The sequence below is a fragment of the Balaenoptera musculus genome, chromosome 1 (genome assembly GCF_009873245.2).
Source record: "Balaenoptera musculus isolate JJ_BM4_2016_0621 chromosome 1, mBalMus1.pri.v3, whole genome shotgun sequence".
NCBI classification, from domain to species: domain Eukaryota; kingdom Metazoa; phylum Chordata; class Mammalia; order Artiodactyla; family Balaenopteridae; genus Balaenoptera; species Balaenoptera musculus.
The window spans coordinates 36,929,193-36,950,793 of record NC_045785.1 but is presented as its reverse complement, the minus strand read 5'-3'; the positions used below and the strand labels follow the sequence as shown (position 1 = coordinate 36,950,793).

The 21,601-nt window shown below is 41.6% G+C and overlaps 2 protein-coding genes, 1 long non-coding RNA gene and 1 other non-coding gene across 4 annotated transcripts in view; 3 read left to right on the top strand and 1 right to left on the bottom strand.

Moving 5' to 3' along the window:
- The window catches only part of BTBD19 (BTB domain containing 19), an 89,401-nt gene that overhangs the window by 17,888 nt on the left and 49,912 nt on the right, over positions 1-21,601 (bottom strand). The window lies entirely within an intron of this gene.
- Positions 1-21,601, top strand: part of EIF2B3 (eukaryotic translation initiation factor 2B subunit gamma) — a 153,852-nt gene that overhangs the window by 117,014 nt on the left and 15,237 nt on the right. Inside the window, exons 7-10 of the mRNA XM_036859827.1 lie at positions 9,553-9,680; positions 10,858-11,048; positions 12,866-12,943; positions 13,491-13,639. Coding sequence (XP_036715722.1) covers positions 9,553-9,680; positions 10,858-11,048; positions 12,866-12,943; positions 13,491-13,639 — 546 coding nt within the window. The remainder of the gene's footprint in view (positions 1-9,552; positions 9,681-10,857; positions 11,049-12,865; positions 12,944-13,490; positions 13,640-21,601) is intronic.
- Positions 7,171-8,180, top strand: LOC118898988. Its single transcript, XR_005020866.1, has 3 exons — positions 7,171-7,185; positions 7,674-7,761; positions 7,885-8,180. It is a non-coding gene; the product is annotated as an uncharacterized LOC118898988 (long non-coding RNA).
- On the top strand, positions 14,795-14,866 carry TRNAK-UUU. The gene has a single exon. It is a non-coding gene; the product is annotated as a tRNA-Lys (tRNA).

Sequence of the window (21,601 nt, the reverse complement as noted above, 5' to 3'; positions counted from 1 at the left end):
CTTTGCTGTGCAAAAGCTTTTAAGATTCAGTAGGTCCCATTTGTTTATTTTTGTTTTTATTTCCATTACTCTAGGAGGTGGATCAAAAAAGATCTTGCTGTGATTTATTTCAAAGAGTGTTCTTCCTATGTTTTCCTCTAAGAGTTTTATGGTGTCCGGTCTTACATTTAGGTCTTTAATCCATTTTGAGTTTATTTTTGTGTATGGTGTTAGGGAGTGTTCTAATTTCATTCCTTTACATGTAGCTGTCCAGTTTTCCCAACACCACTTATTGAAGAGACTGTCTTTTCTCCATTGTATATCCTTGCCTCCTTCGTCATAGATTAGTTGACCATAGGTGCGTGGGTTTATCTCTGGGCTTTCTGTCCTGTTCCATTGATCTATATTTCTGTTTTTGGGCCAGTACTGTATTGTCTTGATTACTGTAGCTTTGTAGTATACTCTGAAGTCAGGGAGTCTGATGCCTCCAGCTCTGTTTTTTCCTTCAAGACTGCTTTGGCTGTTTGGGGTCTTTTGTGTCTCCATACAAATTTTAAGATTTTTTGTTCCAGTTCTGTAAAAAATGCCATTGGTAATTTGATAGGGATTGCATTGAATCTGTAGATTGCTTTGGGTAGTATAGTCATTTTCACAATATTGATTCTTCCAATCCAGGAACATGGTATATCTCTCCATCTGTTGGTATCATCTTTAATTTCTTTCATCAGTGTCTTATAGTTTTCTGCATACAGGTCTTTTGTCTCCCTAGGTAGGTTTATTCCTAGGTATTTTATTCTTTTTGTTGCAGTGGTAAATGGGATATTTCACATATTTCCTTAATTTCCCTTTCAGATTTTTCATCATTAGTGTATAGGAATTCAAGAGATTTCTGTGCATTAATTTTGTATCCTGCGACTTTACCAAATTCATTGATTAGCTCTAGTAGTTTTCTAGTGGCATCTTTAGGATTCTCTATGTATAGTATCATGTCATCCACAAACTGTGACTGCTTTACTTTTCCAATTTGTATTTCTTTTTCTTCTCTGATTGCTGTGGCTAGGATTTCCAAAACTATGTTGAATAATAGTGGTGAGAGTGGACATCCTTGTCTTGTTCCTGATCTTAGAGGAAATGCTTTCAGTTTTTCACCACTGAGAATGATGTTTGCTGTGGGTTTGTTGTATATGGCCTTTATTATGTTGAGGTAGGTTCCCTGTATGCCCACTTTCTGGAGAGTTTTTATCATAAATGGGTGTTGAATTTTGTCAAAAGCTTTTTCTGCATCTATTGAGATGATCATATAGTTTTTCTTCTTCAATTTGTTAATATGGTGTATCACATTGATTGATTTGCGTATATTGAAGAATCCTTGCATCCCTGGGATAAATCCCACTTGATCATGGTGTATGATCCTTTTAAAGCATTCTTGGATTCTGTTTGGTAGAATTTTGTTGAGGATTTTTGCATCTATATTCATCAGTGATATTGGTCTGTAATTTTATTTTTTTTTGCAGTATTTTTGTCTGGTTTTGGTATCAGGGTGATGGTGGCCTCATAGAATGAGTTTGGGAGTGTTCCTTCCTCTGCAATTTTTTGGAAGAGTTTGAGAAGGACAGGTGTTAGCTCTTCTCTAAATGTTTGATAGAATTCGCCTGTGAAGCAATCTGGTCCTGGGCTTTTGTTTGTTGGAAGATTTTTAATGACATTCTCAATTTCAGTGCTTGTGATTGGTCTGTTCATATCTTCTGTTTCTTCCTGGTTCAGTCTAGGAAGGTTGTGCTTTTCTAAGAATTTGTCCATTTCTTCCAGGTTGTCCATTTTATTGGCATATTGTTGCTTGTAATAATCTCTCATGATCCTTTGTATTTCTGCAGTGTCAGTTGTTACTTCTCCTTTTTCATTTCTAATTCTATTAATTTAAGTCTTCTCCCTTTCATTCTTGATGAGTCTGGCTAGTGGTTTACCAATTTTGTTTATCTTCTCAAAGAACCAGCTTTTAGTTTTATTGATCTTTGCTATTGTTTCCTACATTTCTTTTTCATTTATTTCTGCTCAGATCTTTATGATTTCTTTCCTTCTACTAACTTTGGGTTTTGTTTGTTCTTCTTTCTCTGGTTCCTTTAGGTGTAAGGTTAGATTGTTTATTTGAGATCTTTCTTCTTTCTTGAGGTAGGATTGCATTGCTATAAACTTCCCTCTTAGAACTGCTTTTGCTGCATCCCATAGGTTTTGGATCGGCGTGTTTTCATTGTCATTTGTCTCTAGGTATTTTTTGATTTCCTCTTTGATTTCTTCAGTGATCTTTTGGTTATTTAGTAACGTATTGGTTAGCCTCCATGTGTTTGTGTTTTTTACGTTTTTTTCCCTGTAATTGATTTCTAATCTCATAGCATTGTGGTCAGAAAAGATGCTTGATATGATTTCAATTTTCTTAAATTTACTGAGGTTTGATTTGTGACCCAAGATATGATCTATCCTGGAGAATGTTCCATGTGCACTTGAGAAGAAAGTGTAATCTGCTGTTTTTGGATGGAACATCTTATAAATATCAACTAAATCTATCTGGTCTCTTGTGTCATTTAAAGCTTGTGTTTCCTTACTAATTTTCTGTCTGGATGATCTGTCCATTGGTGTAAGTGAGGTGTTAAAGTCCCCCACTATTACTGTGTTACTGTTGATTTCCTCTTTTATAGCTGTCAGCACTTGCCTTATGTATTGAGGTGCTCCTATGTTGGGTGCATATATATTTATAATTGTTACATCTTCTTCTTGGATTGATCCCTTGATCATTATGTAGTGTCTTTCCTTGTCTCTTGTAACATTCTTTATTTTAAAGTCTATTTTATCTTACATGAGTATTCTACTCCAGCTTTCTTTTGATTTCCGTTTGCATGGAGTGTCTTTTTCTATCCCCTCACTTTCAGTCTGTATGTGTCCCTAGGTCTGAAGTGGGTCTCTTGTAGACAGCATATATATGGGTCTTGTTTTTGTATCCATTCAGCAAGCCTGTGTCTTTTGGTTGGAGCATTTAATCCATTCACATTTAAGGTAATTATCAATATGTATGTCCCTGCTACCATTTTCTTAATTGTTTTGGGTTTGTTTTTGTAGGTTCTTTTCTTCTCTTGTGTTTCCCACTTAGAGAAGTTCCTTTAGCATTTGCTGTAGAGCTGGTTTGGTGGTGCTGAATTCTCTTAGCTTTTGCTTGTCTGTAAAGCTTTTGATTTCTCCATCGAATCTGAATGAGATCCTTGCTGGGTAGAGTAATCTTGGTTGTAGGTTCTTCCCTTTCATCACTTTAAATATGTCATGCCACTCCCTTCTGGCTTGTAGAGTTTCTGCTGAGAAATCAGCTGTTAACCTTATGGGAGTTCCCTTGTATGTTATTTGTCGTTTTTCCCTTGTTGCTTTCAATAATTTTTCTTTAATTTTTGTCAATTTGATTACTATGTGTCTCAGCGTGTTTCTCCTTGGGTTTATCCTGCATGGGACTCTCTGCACTTCCTGGACTTGGGTGGCTATTTCCTTTCCCGTGTTAGGGAAGTTTTCGACTATAATCTCTTCACATATTTTCTCCGGTCCTTTCTCTCTCTCTTCTCCTTCTGGGACCCCTATAATGCGAATGTTGTTGCACTTAATGTTGTCCCAGAGGTCTCTTGGGCTGTCTTCATTTCTTTTCATTCTTTTTTCTTTATTCTGTTCCGCAGCAGTGAATTCCACCATTCTGTCTTCCAGGTCACTTATCCGTTCTTCTGCCTCAGTTATTCTGCTATTGATTCCTTCTAGTGTATTTTTCATTTCAGTTATTGTATTGTTCATCTCTGTTTGTTTGTTCTTTAATTCTTCTAGGTCTTTGTTAAACATTTCTTGCATCTTCTCAATCTTTGCCTCCATTCTTTCTCCGAGGTCCTGGATCATCTTCACTATCATTATTCTGAATTCTTTTTCTGGAAGGTTGCCTACCTCCACTTCATTTAGTTGTTTTTCTGGGGTTCTATCTTGTTCCTTCATCTGGTACATAGCCCTCTGCCTTTTCATCTTGTCTGTCTTTCTGTGAATATGGTTTTTGTTCCACAAACTGCAGGATTGTAGTTCTTCTTGCTTCTGCTGTCTGCCCTCTCTGCTTTCTGCTTTCTTTATTCAGTATTATTTCATGAGCATTTTGCTGTGTCATTAAAAAATTCTTTACGATCAGAGTTTTGCCTATATGCTATTCTATTACATATGTGTGTGATTGTTCTTCCATTGTTGGATATTTGGTCGTTCTCTATTTTTTGACATTAAGAAGAATACCTTTTTGTGCAAAGATCCTTTTTTATTATCTGATTATTTTGTTTATTCAGCAAATATTTATTGATCATGATGTATTTTCCTTAAGATAGATTTATAGAAATAGAATTATAGGATAAAATAATAAGAATGTCTTCAAGACCTTTGTTATGTATTGCCAATTACTTTTCAGAAAAGATTTTACCAGTTTATACATTGTATGAGAAGTACCCTTATCACTAATGAGAATTATTTTAAATCTGCTAATTTGTGAGAGAAATTGCATCTTTTTTTAATATTTATTTCTTAAAAATATTTTTATATATTTTTGAACATTTATATCTATTTACCTATTAAAAATATTAATCTTTTGTCCTGTATGTAACAATTATTTTTTCTTTTTTATTTGGTGGAGTTATTTGTTTGCATCTGATAGTCAAATCTGTTGTTCTCCTTTGTGATTTCTTATTTCTTAGGAGCTTATAATTTTATGACATGAGGCAGGTGTTTCTGGGAAGGCTGTGTATGAGAGGGAAGGGAAAAAGTGAGGTTGCCGGGGCCCAGGGCAGTGGATCCAGCTGCTAATCTTCAGCCCTAAGGTCAGGATGCTCACAGTGGATCACAGTGGCCTGTCCCACTTCTTGGCACAGCTTTGAGCTACCTCTAGTTTGAGTACAATGCAGGAAGAGTAATTTTGTCCTCCATTGTGCTGCTAGGCCAACCGCATTATGAGAATTGACCTGATTGCTGAGCCCCAGCAGAAGCAGCAGGTGGGACCTGGCAGGACTGCTTCAGGTCCTCCCCTCAGATCCTTGTCTGGTCTCCTTAAAGGGTTCTGCCTAAAAGGGCTGTGTGCCAAGGCTTGTTTGCTTGCCTCTTGCAGTGACAGTTCTGTTTGGCCTATAGTGTAAATATCATGGCTCAAAAATCCCCCAGCTGTCCATGCTTTGTCATTTCTTCAAAGGGAACTGACTTGTTTTCCACCAGAGGGGGCCAAGGAACATTTTCTACCCACACTGGTTTGGAGCATTTAAAGGGGAGAAAAAAGCTAAGAGTGAGTGTTATTTCATTCTTTGAATTTATATGGAAATTTTTAATCTCCATCAAAGGATCAGAAGAAAAAGCACGTTGAAATTCAATACAAGAGCTTCCAGCTTACACAGAATTCTTCAAAGATGTTTGACTTGATCTTTTAAAAATGACAAAAACCATGAACTGTGTAGCTCCAGGGTTCCTAATTTTGCTTACCCTCCTCAGCCTCCACCTCTGTCTTGCCTTCCTACCTACACTCCATCTGTGTGGTCCTGTGTCAGCCTGCAGAGCTTCTTTGAATAGGGGCTGGGAGAGAGGGTGGGAAGTATGAAGCAGCTGTCAGGTTTCTGGGCTGCTTATACATTAACCCCTCTCTCAGGCCACATTATCTCATCTTTCAGAGTCTTGTAACTGGTCTCTCTGTGTTCATTCTCCTTATTCCAAGCCTATTTTCACTGCTATCAGAATTACCTTACTAAGAAATAAAACTGATCATGTCACTTTCCTGCTTAAAAACTACCACTGGCTTGTCTCAGTCCAAACTGTCTAGACTGCCACAGAAGGCTTTCATGATCTGGCTCCATTGCCTCCTTAATCAACCTCATCTCCTACTCTTCTCCTTAAATCCATAATCAAGCTACTTTCCACTGGATTATGAATTCTTTGAGGGCAGAAACAGTATATTTCCAAGGCACAGAACAGTGACTGGCATATTACTACAGTCTTATTAAATGCTAAATTAATTAACTAGTGATTCAAAATTCTAACAAGGTCACAGTATGAGAGAGAAAACTAAAAATCATTTGATAGTCTTTCATTTCCTTTGCTAAGTATAAATCAGAAGCATACTCACTGCACTAAGGATCAGGTTCCTTCTTCCCCATTACAGATTCTTGGTCATTTAGACCCAACATCCTGACTCGATACCCATGAGGAAGCACCATGCCTCCAGGGACCCAACAAGGCCAAATGAAAGAGAGCTCCGAAGCTCTTGACCAAGGTTGCTTACTGCTTGTATCTGAGTGATGTAGTACAGGAATGTTTTTGCCTTCTGGAGGTTCTTCTACACATTGATCTTTGGTCTGATTTTCTTTCTGTAAGTGCTGTCCTAGACTGATCTGATTTCATGAAAGTAAATTGAAGTTAGCTTTGTTGTGGAAATTCTTTGATAGCCATTGGTAAATAAGTACAACTGTTATAATGTGAGGGAGCCCACTCTTAAGTAGAAGGGAAGTTGAAATCTGTGTGGGAAATACTTAGTCATCAGAATGAATTTTAAATTTGCAGAGTCTGAATCAAGCCAGGAGAGTAGTACCGTAGAAGCTATGAGAAAATGAAAGACAAGAAACTTAAAGAAGAGCCTAAAGTTGTAAAATTTTATAATTTGCATAAAAATAGAAGAATCACCTGTAATTCCTCTACTGTGAGGGAGTATAGAGTAGAAATTGTGTATATAGTCTTTGAAAGGTGTTATTCAACCTGTTAGTGTCGGAAAATGTTTTAATCCATTACCATAACAGAATAAAGGAGAAAAAAAATACAGTGAGCTCCATAGATGCAAGAAAGAAATGTTTTTAGTAAAAGTCAGTACCCATTCATTGATGAAAGCTCTTAGCAAGTTAGGAATAAAAGAGAAGTTCCTTAACCTGATAAAGGGTATTTATAAAACCAATAACATGTGCCAGGTATTGGCTATAAAGCATGAAGCCCAATATCTACACATAGAAGACAGTCAATAAATGGTGGCTTTGATGATAGGGAAAAAAAACTGTAACAATCATCAGTCTAAATGATAAAATAGAAAAATTCCCTTTAAAATCAAGAATAACTAAGGATGACTGAAGGACTTGGGGGGTGGCTCACTGCGCTGTGTAAAGTTTTCTCCGCAGGGGCTGGGTTCACATGGTACGTTCGGCCTCAGTGCGAGGGTCAGGACTCTGTGAGCGGCGGACAGTCCCAGGGCTCCCGTAGGAGTCTAGGGAGGGGCATGGGTCTGGGGAACCCCCATCACAGGCTCTAGCATTCCTCCCCCTTTCCCACGAGCCGCGTTTCCAACTCTGGGGCCTCAGGCTCACCCCACTGGTTGGCCCGGAGCCTCCGTTTCCTCCTAGCTCTGGGCGCCGCCGTCCCCTCCTCAGAGTTCCCCCTCTCCCCATCCTTTCCCTGGTGTGACTTTGCCCCCAAGGGACTTTTAGTCACGTGTGGAGGCATTGTTTCTGTTGTTACAAATGGGAGGGACTGCTAGTGGCATCTAGTGTGTGGAGGCCGCGGATGCTGCTGGACGGCCTACACTGCACTGAGCAGCACCCGTGACAAAGCATTATCAGTAGTGCCCGGGTTTGGAAACCTGCTCTAGGGTCTTACAGTCTTCAAAGCCGTGGATGAACTTAAAGACAAGTTATCTCTGGAGTTCAAGTTTGAGTTGAAACCAGCCTCAAGTTTCACCTGTCCTCACTGACCCGTGGATTTCTGTGTGACCAGGTGGCTTTGGAAGAACTACCAATACATGCTGGCATTTCTCGTTGCCATTGAGGAAATCAAAAAGGACTCCCATCTGCTCCCCAATCTGTCCTTGGGTTTCATCCTCTACAATGCCTTTCCCAGTGACCAAAGGACCTTGGAAAGTGCCCTGTTTTGGCTCTCTGGAGGAAATCAGACTTTCCCTAACTACAACTGCCAGGGACAGAGAAAATCTGTGGCCATTGTTACAGGAACCGCGTTGGCATTTTCAGCCGAGATTGGAACAGTTCCGGAGCTCTACAGAAGCCCACAGGTCCCATATGGTCCTTTTGATCCCATCCTGAGTGATAAAGACCAGTTCCCATCGCTCTATCAGATGGCCACCACGGACAGCTCCCTGGCTCAAGGAATGATGTGGTTATTGCTGCATGTTGGCTGGACCTGGGTGGCGCTATTTGTATCTGATGATTTGAAAGGCGAGCAGTTCCTCTGGTATCTGAAAACAGAGATGGTGAAGAAAGGTAAATGCCCTCCAGAAGCAGGACCTGCATTGATCACCTGATGGCGTCTGGAGCTGCATCCGTTTCTGAGGAAAATCCAATTTACCAACAGTGCTGGACACCACATATCCTTAGATGAAAAACAGAACCGTGTGACATGATAGGATATCCAGAACGCTATGAATTTTCCTGCTGGTCTTGGGCTGCTGGTTAAAGTAGGAGAGTTTGTCACCAATATTCCATATGGTCAAGGCCTGGTCATCAATGAAGAGATGACAGAATGGTCTGTTGTCTTCAAAGAGGTACGGAGTCATTTCAGTCTTGGAGATAGACATTAAGGAGGTGTCTGAAGCATGTCCAGATATGAGACTGAGTATGCACCTCCTTAACTCAGCCCTAAATTCACATTTCACATTTAAACTTTTTTCTATGTCATCTTACCCACATATATTCTGAGCTAATGCCTATAGAAAGAACAGGTCTCTGTATAAGCTCTTGTTTTAAATTTCAGGTGTATCTGTTCATGCAGCGGTCAAGTGAATAAAATGAATGGAGTTATGAAGTTAAAAAAAAAAAAAAGGATGACTATTAGTGCTTCTGTTCAGCGTTAGTATATTGGAGGTCTTAGCCAATATGGTAGGATAATGAAAAATAAGGATTAGAAAGGAAGAAAGAAAATTGTTTACATAGTTGGTATGACTGCCAGAATCTACAGATAAATTATTAGTATTAAGATTGTTTATCAGTCTTGGCTACAAGATCAAAATACAGTGAATTGAGTTTCTGTTGACCAACAAGAAGAAAATAATTGTTTAAAAGACACCATTTATAACAACAAAAAAACTAAGATACTCCAGATTAATCTTACAGAAAATATGCAAGACCTTTATAGAAAATGATTTATGTTTTTTTAAATAACTTTTTTTCAAAAGGCCAGAGCATTCTACCTTCTCATGGGTTATTGCCAGTTAATAGTCAAAGCACCATGTTAAGATACACACACGTGCACACACATATAAACATGCAGGCACACACTTTGTAGATAAGTCTTGTAAAAGACTATTTTCTGCATAGATCAGGGAAAGGGCGTCTCAGATTCAGTACACTACCCTCCCACCTCCAGCCTGAAGCTGATAGAGAATGTAGATCCTCTGCTTCTCCAGAACTGCCAAATCCTTGTCATTTCTAATCTCTATCCGTCCCAAGGTGGCATGACAGGAAGGAATTTGGCTTTTCCTTGGATGCACAGTTTTTGATTCTGATTGGATCCAGATAGTCAGATTTCTCATATTTGACCACTCTTTCTTCCTAGGTCAATCACTTCCATCCGGAGTGAACTGATTCCATACCTAGTAAGAAAACAGTTCTCCTCAGCTTCATCACAACAAGGACAAGAAGAAAAAGAAGAGGATCTAAAGAAAAAGGAGCTGAAGTCCTTAGGTCAGTGCTTGAGTTGGTGCAGTAAGGTAGGGGTAACAATACCTTTGGAAGAGTGGCTGGGCAACTTAGCCCAGCCCAAGATGCCTGTCTCAAGGCAGCAGGTTTTCATCTAGCCAACAGTTAGGACAGGCTAGCTGACGCCACTCCCTGAGCTCTGGGTGGGCTTGCTCAAGCAAATCCTGTCACTGTGCTCTTCAGGGACAGGCTAATCATGCCTCTGGTCCATTCTCTGGTTAACAGCTGTGGTTTAGCTGTGTTCCTCTCTAGACCTTTTTGACTTTGAACTCTGCGCACCACTTCTCAGTTCCCCTATTCTCTAGGCTCTGGGAGCCCCACTCCTGACTAAACTCAGCCTCTCCTGTCAAGGGAAGAAAGGTGAAAGGCTGTATAATGACAGTCCAACCAGAGCCAACAGACTATCTCCTTTCCAGGATGTAGGGACGAGGTCAGTCTTGTTTGCTCTCATATCCTTGCCTGGTCCCTGGCCCAGTCCTGGGCTCATAGTAGATGTTCCAAAAAATGTACTTATCAAAGGAATAAATGGAGACAGTATAGCATGATGGTTAAGATATCAGGGCTTAGCATCTCAGACCTGGGTTTGAAATTTTACTCTGCCATTTATTAGCTCTATGATCTAAGGCAGGTTATTTAGTCTTCTGAGCCCCAGTTTTCTTACCATAAAATAAAAGATTTCAAATGATTGTTGTACGAGTTGAAAAACTGAGGCCCAAGTCCTGTGCTATTTCTCTCATAGCACAACTATCTGATACGATAATGGAGGCTAGCAGCACAAAGCCAACATGGCTGGTCACCAAAGCCTGGACAGTTGCTTCTGCTACCCCATGGTGTACAAGAGTAATTTATTTTATTTTCCCTAGTAATGCTTGATTGTCAGTCAAACTTGCTTATAGGACCTCTTTTTAAGCATTTTTATATCATACAGTATTTCAAATGTACAGGAAAGCACATTGCCTCTTTTTTTTTTTTTTTTTACATTGCCTCTTTTAATTTGACTTAGTCTTTCAGGTTTTAGTGGGATTTCCCCAGGGTCCATGCTGCATGGGTGCATTGCGGGGGAAGAGGTTTGAGCTGTGCCCTCTTTCAAAACTTGACTGATTCTGTATCCTCTCTGTCATGTTTCTCATGTACTTGCTCGGTTTGGGTATTTGTTCTGAAGATATTTACAGTTTTATAAAAGAAGCCAATACGCTGACCTTTGCTCCCTATGATGCCTGCTGGAATGCCTGTCGAGGAGACAGCTGGGAAGATTTGTCCAGGTCACAGGTGCGCTGTTACGTCCACATCATGAAAGAGGGGCTCTGCTCTCGAGTGAGCACCCTAGGACTCTACATGGAAGCCAACAGACAGGTGAGAGGATGGGTTTAGAAGAGAAATCGTGGGAGTTCCTGTCCCAGGAACAGACTGAGCCTTTTGTCTTATTTCTTCATTAGATACACAGTGAGTTGTTCAGAATTCCTCTCATTCCTAAGGTTGAACAAGACCTGGCATGTCAGGAGAAACCATTGGGGTACCCAAGTACAGCAAAAGGGGGAGTGAGGGGTCTGGTCGATAGAGGCAGAGCCTCTGTGGCTCCAAAGAAAGGCCAAGATCTCCAAGAAGGCTTAACTTCTGGCCTCTGGGTTGAACAGCTTTCTCCTGTTCTGCTCAGCATGGGGATATCTACAGCACTTCATAAACAAGCAGATAAATACTGTGTAATCATTACTGTGATGACGTAAACATAGGCACACAGAGGAAGCTTTCTTAAGGAGGCAAAGGAGCAGAGTATAGAGTAGCCAGATGGCAAAGCATCAAGGAAGGAATGCCCATGAGAGAGAAGTGTCTGGAAAACAGCATTAGAGCATGAGGAGTCTTGCCAATCCACCCTTTTAATCCTGAGGTTTGTGAGATATGAAGAATGAGTAGCTTCTATTGAAGGGAAAGCAGTGCCCTAAAGGCAGGCCAGGTTTTAGTTAAGGCAAGGGGTGAAGAAGGGGGACAATGAAGAGGCCGAACGTGTGCAGGAGCTCTTTATTGTGTAGCAGGCACAGGAGGAAGGGAACACTGGGATTGGGATTGAATCCCTGAAGAAAACCTGACTCAAGAATCTTCAGGACCCACACCATGTGGTAGATATGGTCCCAGCCCCAGACCTCAAGCTGGCCTCAACCTGGATTGGTTAAATCCAAGGGAATCCAAGCTAGAGAGTTTATGAGAAATCACAACTAGTCCCATGTTTGCCCAGGGCAGTCCTGGGTAAAGTTAGCCCCAATTTAGGGTTAGAGGTATAGAAAGCTTCCTTAATTTGACTTTAAGTTCTCTTTCTTCAATTCTATGGCTAGAGTCTGTCCGGCTGGTCTGAAAGCAAGTCCATGGATAGCCTGAGGCCAGAGGAGTATCCTCTGAAGTGTCAGCAGGGGCTGTGCATCAGACAGGCCTGAATGGCCTTGGCTGAAGGGTAATAGAGGAGATCCCAGGGATAGGGACTGAGGGATTAGCCTTCACATCTCCATTGTAGCCAGTCTAGCAAGGCCTCCCTCAGCTAGTGTGACTACCACACACAGTGCTCCGACCAGCATTCTGCCCATTCTGGAGAATCACAGATAGACACACTATCTGTGCCTTCCTAATGGGTCCAGAGCTAAAACACTCCATACCCATAACGTTTTCAGTTTTCTCATACTGGAAAGAGAATAGTGTGAATTTCCCGTTCAGCATTTTATTTTGCCTGGTGAAGAACATGGATGCCTTCTCAGGGTCTGTCCTGATTGTGGAGTTGTCTAACATTACTCCCATCCTCACCTCATGCATGGCCACTGTGGTCCAGGAGGTGAGCAGGAACCTAGGATGACTGTGGTCAGGCCTCAGGAAGCTCCTTGCTCTCTTTAGGCCTCCTCTCCCAAGTGCTGCCTGGGTATCTCAAAGGCTTATCTCACAGCCTCCCAGCTGAGGGAGGTGGCATTAATTTCAGGGAGGGGACTCTCAGCTAGGAAACTAAGGATAAGATTATCTAGAAGCTGCTGTGTATACAATCCCTGTCCTAGGGGAAATGCATCAGCCTGCCTCACACAGACAGGAAGCTATGGCTGAAAACTCCCCACATCTCTGCTGGACACAGGGTTCTACTTAAGGTGCTTTCAGGTGTTTTCTGGTCTGTCTTTAGTGACCAAACCTCTTTCCTCAAGGTGTCCAAATTGCTAACCGTTATCTGTCCGGAAGAATCACTGGTCCATTCATCAGCCCAGATTGTCAGCAAACACCTGGTAAGTGCTGGCTTGGACAGGGCAGTTATGGGACAGTGTCTGGGTGCACTGAGGCTTGTCCTTGAGAAGCTGGTTTGGGGCTTCTCCCAAACCAGCTTCTCAGGTCAAGCCCTGAACCTCATTGGCCCCAGGGAAATCCCAAACTGAGTTCTGGTTATAAAATCTTACCTTCCAGCCCAAGCACTCAAGAAGATTGCCTGGACAGGTGCTGAGCCCAGCCACACAAACCCTGTAAGGAAGGTCCATTATATAGTCTTTGGACTCAGACACAGGAGCTTTCCATCATTATCCCTCTTCTTACCCTGATTTGAGCACTGTCTTCAGGAGAGCACATCTATATACACAAGTGCATGAGTGTGTAAGTTTGAGTTGGTCTCAGAGATATTATATGACCTTGTGGCCCTGAGAAATACTGATGATGATCCCTCTTGCTAAAGTGTCTCTAGAGAAACATCCCATTAGACCCAGCTCAAGGGATCTGGAGGGTTGGTTTGCAGTTGGTTGAGATGGGTGGACAAGTTTTTATATTTATATTTGCCTTTTGCAGGTTGGAGTTGACAGCCTCATTGGGCCAGATACACAGGTTGGAGAGAAGTCATCCATTAAGCACTCAGTCATTGGTTCATCCTGTGTCATAAGGGATAGAGTGACTGTCACCAGTTGCCTTCTCATGAACTCAGTTACTGTGGAGGAAGGGTATGTTTCCCCTTGTACCCACTTGAGGCAAGGCCCCTGGTATCTCTGGGAGGCTTTGGAGGCCAATCCAGCCTAGGAAAGGGGTCAGCTTGGGGAGAGGAAGAAAGGGGAAAGGATGAAAGAAGGAATAGTGCCTAGGCCTTGGTTTTGGCTCCATAATACTTAATATGGTCTCTGAAAGCATTTCTGTCAGTCTTCTCATACTTATGACAATTGTAGTCCTGGGAGAAGCTGCCTTCTCTTGCTTTGATATTCTACTTGATGGGATGGCCGCAGTAGTGAGCCACTGGCAGGACTGGAATGACACTGTACCACTGTCTAAGGGTCACCTTCCCCTACCTCAGTATCCCACAGCAGCCCTGAAGAAAGCAGAGGCCTAGGAGGAATGGACATATAAGCCACTTTCCATTTTTGAGGGAGAGCTTCTCTGTTACAAGTTATAGAGAATCTTTCCCCATTTTTTTTTTTTTCCCCATTTTAAGTTGCTTTAGAATGCCCTAAAATCTTAGTTTATGAACAGCCTGAACTTGGAGTAAGACTTGAATGATGCTTAATAAGATTCTTGGGCTTCCCTGGTGGCGCAGTGGTTGAGAGTCTGCCTGCTAATGCAGGGGACACGGGTTTGAGCCCTGGTCTGGGAGGATCCCACATGCCGCGGAGCAACTGGGCCCGTGAGCCACGACTGCTGAGCCTGCGCGTCTGGAGCCTGTTCTCCGCAGCAACAGAGGCCGCGATGGTGGGAGTCTCTCGCACCGCGATGAAGAGTGGCCCCCGCTCGCCTCAACTAGAGAAAGCCCTCGCACAGAAACGAAGACCCAACACAGCAAAAATAAATAAATAAATAAATTTATTTAAAAAAAAAAAAAAAAAAAAAAAAAAAAAAAAAAAGATTCTTCCTCTGTATGGACCTCAGGTTTTTTCCTTGTATAAAATACAAACATTAGTGGTGGAAGAGAGGAAAGATATTACCAATGGTTTTCAGACTTTTTAGAAAGGAAACTTTTTCTTAAGATAAATCTTAAGCAGAAACTCATTAGTTAAAACTGGTAAAAGCACAGTTGTTTGGAATATAGTGGGGAAGGGGCACTTATCCTTCCTATAGAATGTGAAAACTGATCTATAAAACAAATTTTAAAAACCACTAGACTAGGGAATTCCCTGGTGGTCCAGTGGTTAGGACTCTGTGCTTTTGCTCCCAGGGCCCAGGTTCAATCCCTGGTCAGGGAACTAAGATCCTACAAGCTGTGCAACACAGCCAAAACAAAAAACAAAAAACACCACTAGGCTAGATCAGCCTGAGATAGATTCTAGCTCTGACATCTGTTGATTTCTCTGTCCGGGAACTGATAGGAGAGAAGGATAGGGGAAGACTGAGGCCAGTAAAAGCTGAACTACCTCTCACAGCTGCCCTTGAGGGATTAAGTGAAGCATTTTGGTGAGAGGCAGTACATAGGGATAGAACTAAAGGTTAAGCCTTTGCTCTTTTTTTTTTTTTTTTTATTTATTTAGTTATTTTATTTTTGGCTGGTTTGGGTTTTCGGTTCTGTGCGAGGGCTTTCTCTAGTTGCAGCAAGCAGGGGCCACTCTTCATCGCGGTGCGCAGGCCTCTCACTATCGCGGCCTCTCTTGTTGCGGAGCACAGGCTCCAGATGCACAGGCTCAGCAGTTGTGGTGCACGGGCCCAGTTGCTCCGCGGCATGTGGGATCTTCCCAGACCAGGGCTCAAACCCGTGTCCCCTGCATTGGCAGGCAGATTCTCAACCACTGTGCCACCAGGGAAGCCCAAGCCTTTGCTCTTTAGGAAGAGTGGCTGATGGAAGACAGTAGACAGGGTGGAAGTGAAAAGTACCATAATAAAAAACCAGGAAAGTTGGAGACCATTGGGGATATTGACCACCAAGACCTGTCCTCCCCTAAGCCTACTTCCTGATGACTCCCAGAACCCTGGCAAAGAGGCCTATAACCTTCTGTCAGGAGTTTGAAAGAATCTTTTCCGGTGAATTTGACCAGCCCAAGAAGAAGAACCTGAATTTATTTACATGAGAGATTTCTAACGGCCCAGTCAAATCACCCTTTGGTGAAAATTATGGAGGGCAAATTCCATTCATGTGCTGTTTTAGAATCCTTTCCTAAATATGAAGAGATAATCAAAGATTACCAGAGATCTAAAGAAAGCCTCTATCATGAAAGATAGAGACCAAATCAAACAGATAGAAAAAAGCAACTTAAAAAGAGATAGGGACTCTGCAGGGAGAGAAAGATGCTTTCAAACAACCTGTCATTTCAAAGAACAAAAAACAAACTCTAGGAAATTTAAAATATGATAACAAAAAGGAAAACCTCAATAAAAGAATTGGGAGATAAATTTGAAATTTCACAAAAAGTAGAACAAAAAGATAAAGAGATGGAACATAGAAGAGAAATGATAGAAAATTAGAGGACTAGTCCAGGATGTCTAACATCTGAATAGGAGTTCCATAAAAAGAGAGCTGAGAAATCAGAGAAGGAAATTGTTTAAGAAATAATATAAGAAAATATCCCAGGGCTTCCCTGTGGCACAGTGATTAAGAATCTGCCTGCCAACGCAGGGGACACAGGTTCGAGCCCTGGTCCGGGAAGATCCCACATGGCGCGGAGCAACTAAGCCTGTGCGCCACAACTACTGAACCTGCATTCTAGAAACCGTGAGCCACAACTAGTGAGCCCGTGTGCCACAACTACTGAGCCCACATGCCACAACTACTGAAGCCCGCGCACCTAGAGCCCATGGTCCACAACTAGAGAAGCCACCGCACAGCAATGAAGACCCAATGCAGCCAAAAATAAATAAATAAAATTAAAAAAAGAAAAGAAAATGTCCCAGAACTGAAAGATACGAATTTACAGAATGAAAGGGCCTACTAAGGGTCCAGCCCAATGGTAAAAATAAACCCACATCATTGTGAAACTTCAGAACATCAGAGACAAAGCATGCTACCAACTTACAAAGAGAAAATAATAGGTCATATACAACTAATCAGGAACCGGAATGGCTTTGGACTTACCAGTAGCAGCAATGAAAGCTAGAAGATAATAGAACAATGCCTTCAAAATTCTGAAGGAAAATTAATTTCAACCTAGAATTCTGTACTCAAGGTAAGTGTTAATGAAGTGTGACAGTAGAATAAAGACATTTTCAGACATGAAAAGGTGTGTCCCACCAAAATGAAAAGTAAACCAAAAGGAGATAGATGAGAAACAAGAGATCCAACTCAGAATAAGGCAAAAAGAATCCATGGGGTGATGGTGAAGGCAGATCCAAAGATGACTGCTATGCATGAAGCATAAAGGGAGCAGTTAGTCCAGAGTGGAATCCAGGAAACACTTATTTAGGAAGATGAAACTGATAAAATGCCAGATATATATAAACATCTTGAAAAATTTAGACAACTGGCTGAAAGTTAGGTTTGAATTAGTAATAACATAGAACACTAACAAAAACACAACAGTTATTAACTCTGTTTTTAAAAAAAGTTGTACAAGAAAGGAGAAGGCATCAGAGTTTGCTATGTGGCTCAACTATGAAATAGAATTAACATAGTCATAATAAACACTGAGCATTGACCAAAATTATGCTATAGCTATATTGAAAGGATGAGGGTAGGAAGGGGAAAAGGGAGCAGTGGTGGGGAGAAAGGAAAGCTAAATCCTCATCTTCCATTGTGGGAAGTCTACTGACAATGCTTAAAACTGAAAAATTAAGATGTAATATAAGCATGTTATTATCTATAGACATGGAAGTAAATACTGAAATACTCAGCAAAAAGAAGTCAAAGAGTTGTCTCTGGGAAGAAGGAAATGAGTTGAGGGAACAGGGGACTACTATTTTTCATAATAAAACCATCAGAACAATTTGCTTTAAACTTCAAGCATGTATAACTTTAACTGCAAAAAAAAAAAAAAAGCCAGAAATTTTTCTGGTACACTGCTACCAGTGGTGTGCTGATAAATTGTTAACAACCAGTTCTCCAAAGCAAAAAATAAGTGGCCTGATTTGTAGCATTTGCCAATTCCCATGATATAAAGTTTCCCCCTATGACCAGTGATAGCAGTGAACACTGATTTGGGAAGAGACGCTACGAGTCAGCTCTCCCAAGCAGGACGAGCTGGCTCCAGCACAGCACTGATATAGAAACCTGTCTCAAGTATTTCACCCTTTCATCAAACACTTAAGGACTCACTCTATGCTGAAGAATGTAGTAGGCAACTGAAGACAGAAAACTACATAAGGCTCAATCTCTTCCCTCAAGGAACTCATAAGCTATATGCAACAAGAAGTTACAAGTGCTGTGATAGAAATCTGTATGGTCACAGAAGAGGAAAGGGTCAGAGAAGACTTAATTAAGGAAATGACCCTTGAACTGAATCTTGAAAAATGAGTAGAGCCCCCCAGGCTGGAGAAAGGAATGTTCTAGATACATCAAGAATCTAAAGTGTGAGAGAGCATATCTTATTTCAGAAACAGCTCCTCATTTTGATGTTAGCTCAGATTTCACCACTTAAAAAGAGGCTCTGCTGACTACCCTCTCAGAAGAAACCTGTCCCAGCGCTCCCTGTTACATCTTATTTTCTTCATTATAACATTATCACTGTCTGGCCTTATCTTGTTTACCTGTCTATCACAAGAAGATGTTAGTTTGAGAATGTAAGTACCTTATCTTTCTGTTTCACTGTTATATCCTGAAGGCCTACAGGAACTCAATAAATATTTGTTATGTGAAAGAATGGTAAATGATTCATCATGACCACAATATAGAATTCAGAAAGAAATGGATATGACAGGAGACAAGGCCATATAGATGGACAAAAGCCAAATCATGGACTATCCTCTAAGGAGTTTAATGGGTAGTGGTAATTTAAGAGTTTAAAGAAAAGGAATAGCATGATTAAATTCCCATTTTATGAAGATCATTTTGGCTGTGGTGAGAAGGATGATCTGTAGAGGGTAAATACGGAGGCAGGAAGACTACTGAAATAATCCTGGTAAAATGGAAGAGGTCCTTAACTAACGCAATAGCAGTGGAGATGGAGAGGATAAGTAACAGGGTGGTGAAAACTGTAAAGCATGATGACTGCCTGGATATGTGAGGTGAAAGAGAGAGAAATTAAGGAAAATTCTTAGATTTCTTGCTGGAGCAATAAAGTTTCTGGTGTGCCAGTCACTAAGATAGAAATCAGTGGAGAAGGAGCAAGATTTGCAGGGTGGGAAGCAGAGAAATGACATGTTCCATCTGTGACAAGTTGAGCTCGTGGCAGGCGGCCTGACGTGCAGCACTTGCTATATAGGACTGGAGTTCGGGAAAGAAGCCTGTGCTTGAACTACACATTGGGGGCGGTGGGCATGGAGGTGGTAACCGAATCCATGGATACAGCTGCGACCACCCAGGAACAGTGTGTGACATTGAAAGAAAAGAAACCAAGACAGAACCTTGGAGAAAGTCAGTAATTTTAGACATAAGAAAAGGAATCTAAGGAGACTGACAAGGAACGAGCAAGGAAGGAATGTAAGGGCAAAGGGAGAGGACAGTTGGCGGTGAAGCCCAGGTTTCTAGTTGGGAAAATGGTAGATGATGGTGTACTCACTGAGATGAGGAAGGGTGAGGAAGGAGCAGATTTGTGGGGAGATAAGGCTTGTGTGGGGCACATGAGATTGGAAGTACCTGTAGGACATCCAGGTGTGTGGAGGTATCTGGTAGCCAGTTTGTGAGCAGAGGTTCGGAAAAGAGGTCAGACCCAGAGACCGCTTCCTGAATCACTGTGTTCTCTAACTTATTTTCCTGTCTCCATTTCTCTCTCTTCCAAATCCACCCTTCCAGCATTGGTCCTGTGGATTAGAGCATGAGCTTTGGGGTCAGACTGCCAGACTGAATCCTGAGTCTGTCACTTACTAGTCATTTAGGGGATTGACTTTACCTCTTTGAGCCCGATTTTCTCATTATAAAATAGGGTAAAAACTGGGTTGCCTCATAGGTTTATTGGGAATACTAAGTGAGTTAATAGACATAAAGCACTGAGAACAGTGCTTGGCACAAAGAATGTTAGCTGTTATCATCATCATCTTCTTCTTCACTACTTTATCTCATCAGAGAGGTGACATGTTGCCAGTGTTGTCGTCCTAAAGAATATCTCTTATCATATCCATGTTCTATTCAAAAACTTTTGAAGAATCCCCATTACCTTTAGAATAAAGTTTCAGTCTTTTGGAAGAAGTTGAGTAGGATCGGTGTAAGTTCTGCTCTGTACATTTGGTAGAATTCCCCAGTGAAGCCATCTGGTCCTGGACTTTTGTTTTTAGGGAGCCTTTTTTTATTACAGATTCTATTTCATTTCTAGTGATTGGTCTGTTCAAGTTATCTATTTCTTCTTGATTCAGTTTTAGAATAAAGTTTCAACTTCAGAGTTTCTCATGTTTCTCATGATCTAGCTCCAACACTGGGTCCTGGAATGTTAGAGTGAGATGGGGCCTTAGAAATCATCCAGCTCAATTTCTGCATTTTTACAATGAATAAATCGTGGCAATCCAGACTTTTTTCTTATTGTTCCTGTGCATATCCATATCCCATTCCAGATTCCTACGTAAGACTGACAGATGTCACCATTCTCTTAAAAACCAGAACTACACTTGCCTTTATCCATTTGATCACCTGGTTCTAGAGTAGCTCATGAGGCTTTGTAACTTCCACTCTGTCTCATCTTGCCTCAGACCTTCCAAGGAAGACAGTACCATAACTCTTGTTTGCTCTAATTGGTAACCTCTCCCTCCCCTCCTGTGGGTGGGCAGACAAAGGAGCAGCTCTCTAAAGCCCACTGTTAGTGTCCTGAATTGACATGAACAGACTTGGTAAGGAAACTAAGGCTCTGTAAGGGACTCCAGCTTATTTATATGAGAGAAGTTCATAGAAAGACCTAGCATAATATCCCAGAGTCAATTGCTGTTTTGGGGGAGGTATAATCTTGGATAGCCTAATAAGATTTCTAGCTGGGGAAACAGTAAAGGTTTAGATGGTGGCTGCTGCTATTTTTCCAACTAAAAAAGTTTAGGTGAAGCTATAGGCAGCCCACATGGGACTAATGACTAGGAAGGCCATTAGAGACTACCCAAACCTGCAGGTTAGCCCCTGGTGATAAGATGAGACATCTTGCATCCCATATGAAAATTTTCCCATTATTTTTGGGTCATTTAGTTTTGTTTTGTTTTGTTTTTTAATTTTTTTTTTTTTATTTTAGTTTTGGCTGTGTTGGGTCTTCATTGCTGCGCGCGGGCTTTTCTCTGGTTGCGGAGAGCGGGGGCTACTCTCATTGTGGTGCGCAGGCTTCTTGTTGTGGTGGCTTCTCTTGTTGCGAGCACGGACTCTAGGCGTGTGGGCTTCAGTAGTTGTGGCACACAGGCTCAGTAGTTGTGGCTCACAGGCTTAGTTGCTCCGTGGCATGTGGGGTCTTCCCGGACCAGGTCTTGAACCTGTGTCTCCTGCATTGGCAGGTGGATTCTTAACCACTGCGCCACCAGGGAAGCCCCGGGTCATTTAGTTTTAATTACTTATAGTAAAGTTAGGAAAGGTGATTAAATTGCAGTCATGTGAGACTTGATTACCCTGATGCTATTACATCTGGACTAAATGGCACAGTAGGAGCATGAATTTGTCTAGAAAGGAGTTTCTCATATTCTTAGTCTGCTTGTCTCTGCCAGCATTGGTGAGCTGCTAAGACTTTCTGGACAGTGGCTTGGACACCCGCCCAAGGTCCTCAGGACTTAAAGGATGCTAATAGGACCGCCTTGGGGAAGGTGTGGGCAAGACTATGCAGAGAAGCCTCCTGCCTGTCTTTCTGATTTTCTACCACTTCCAATTTATATGACAGCTGATGTTCAGCAATCCAAAGTGTAGTGAAAACTTCATTGTTGAGGCTTCAGTGTCAATCCTGTGT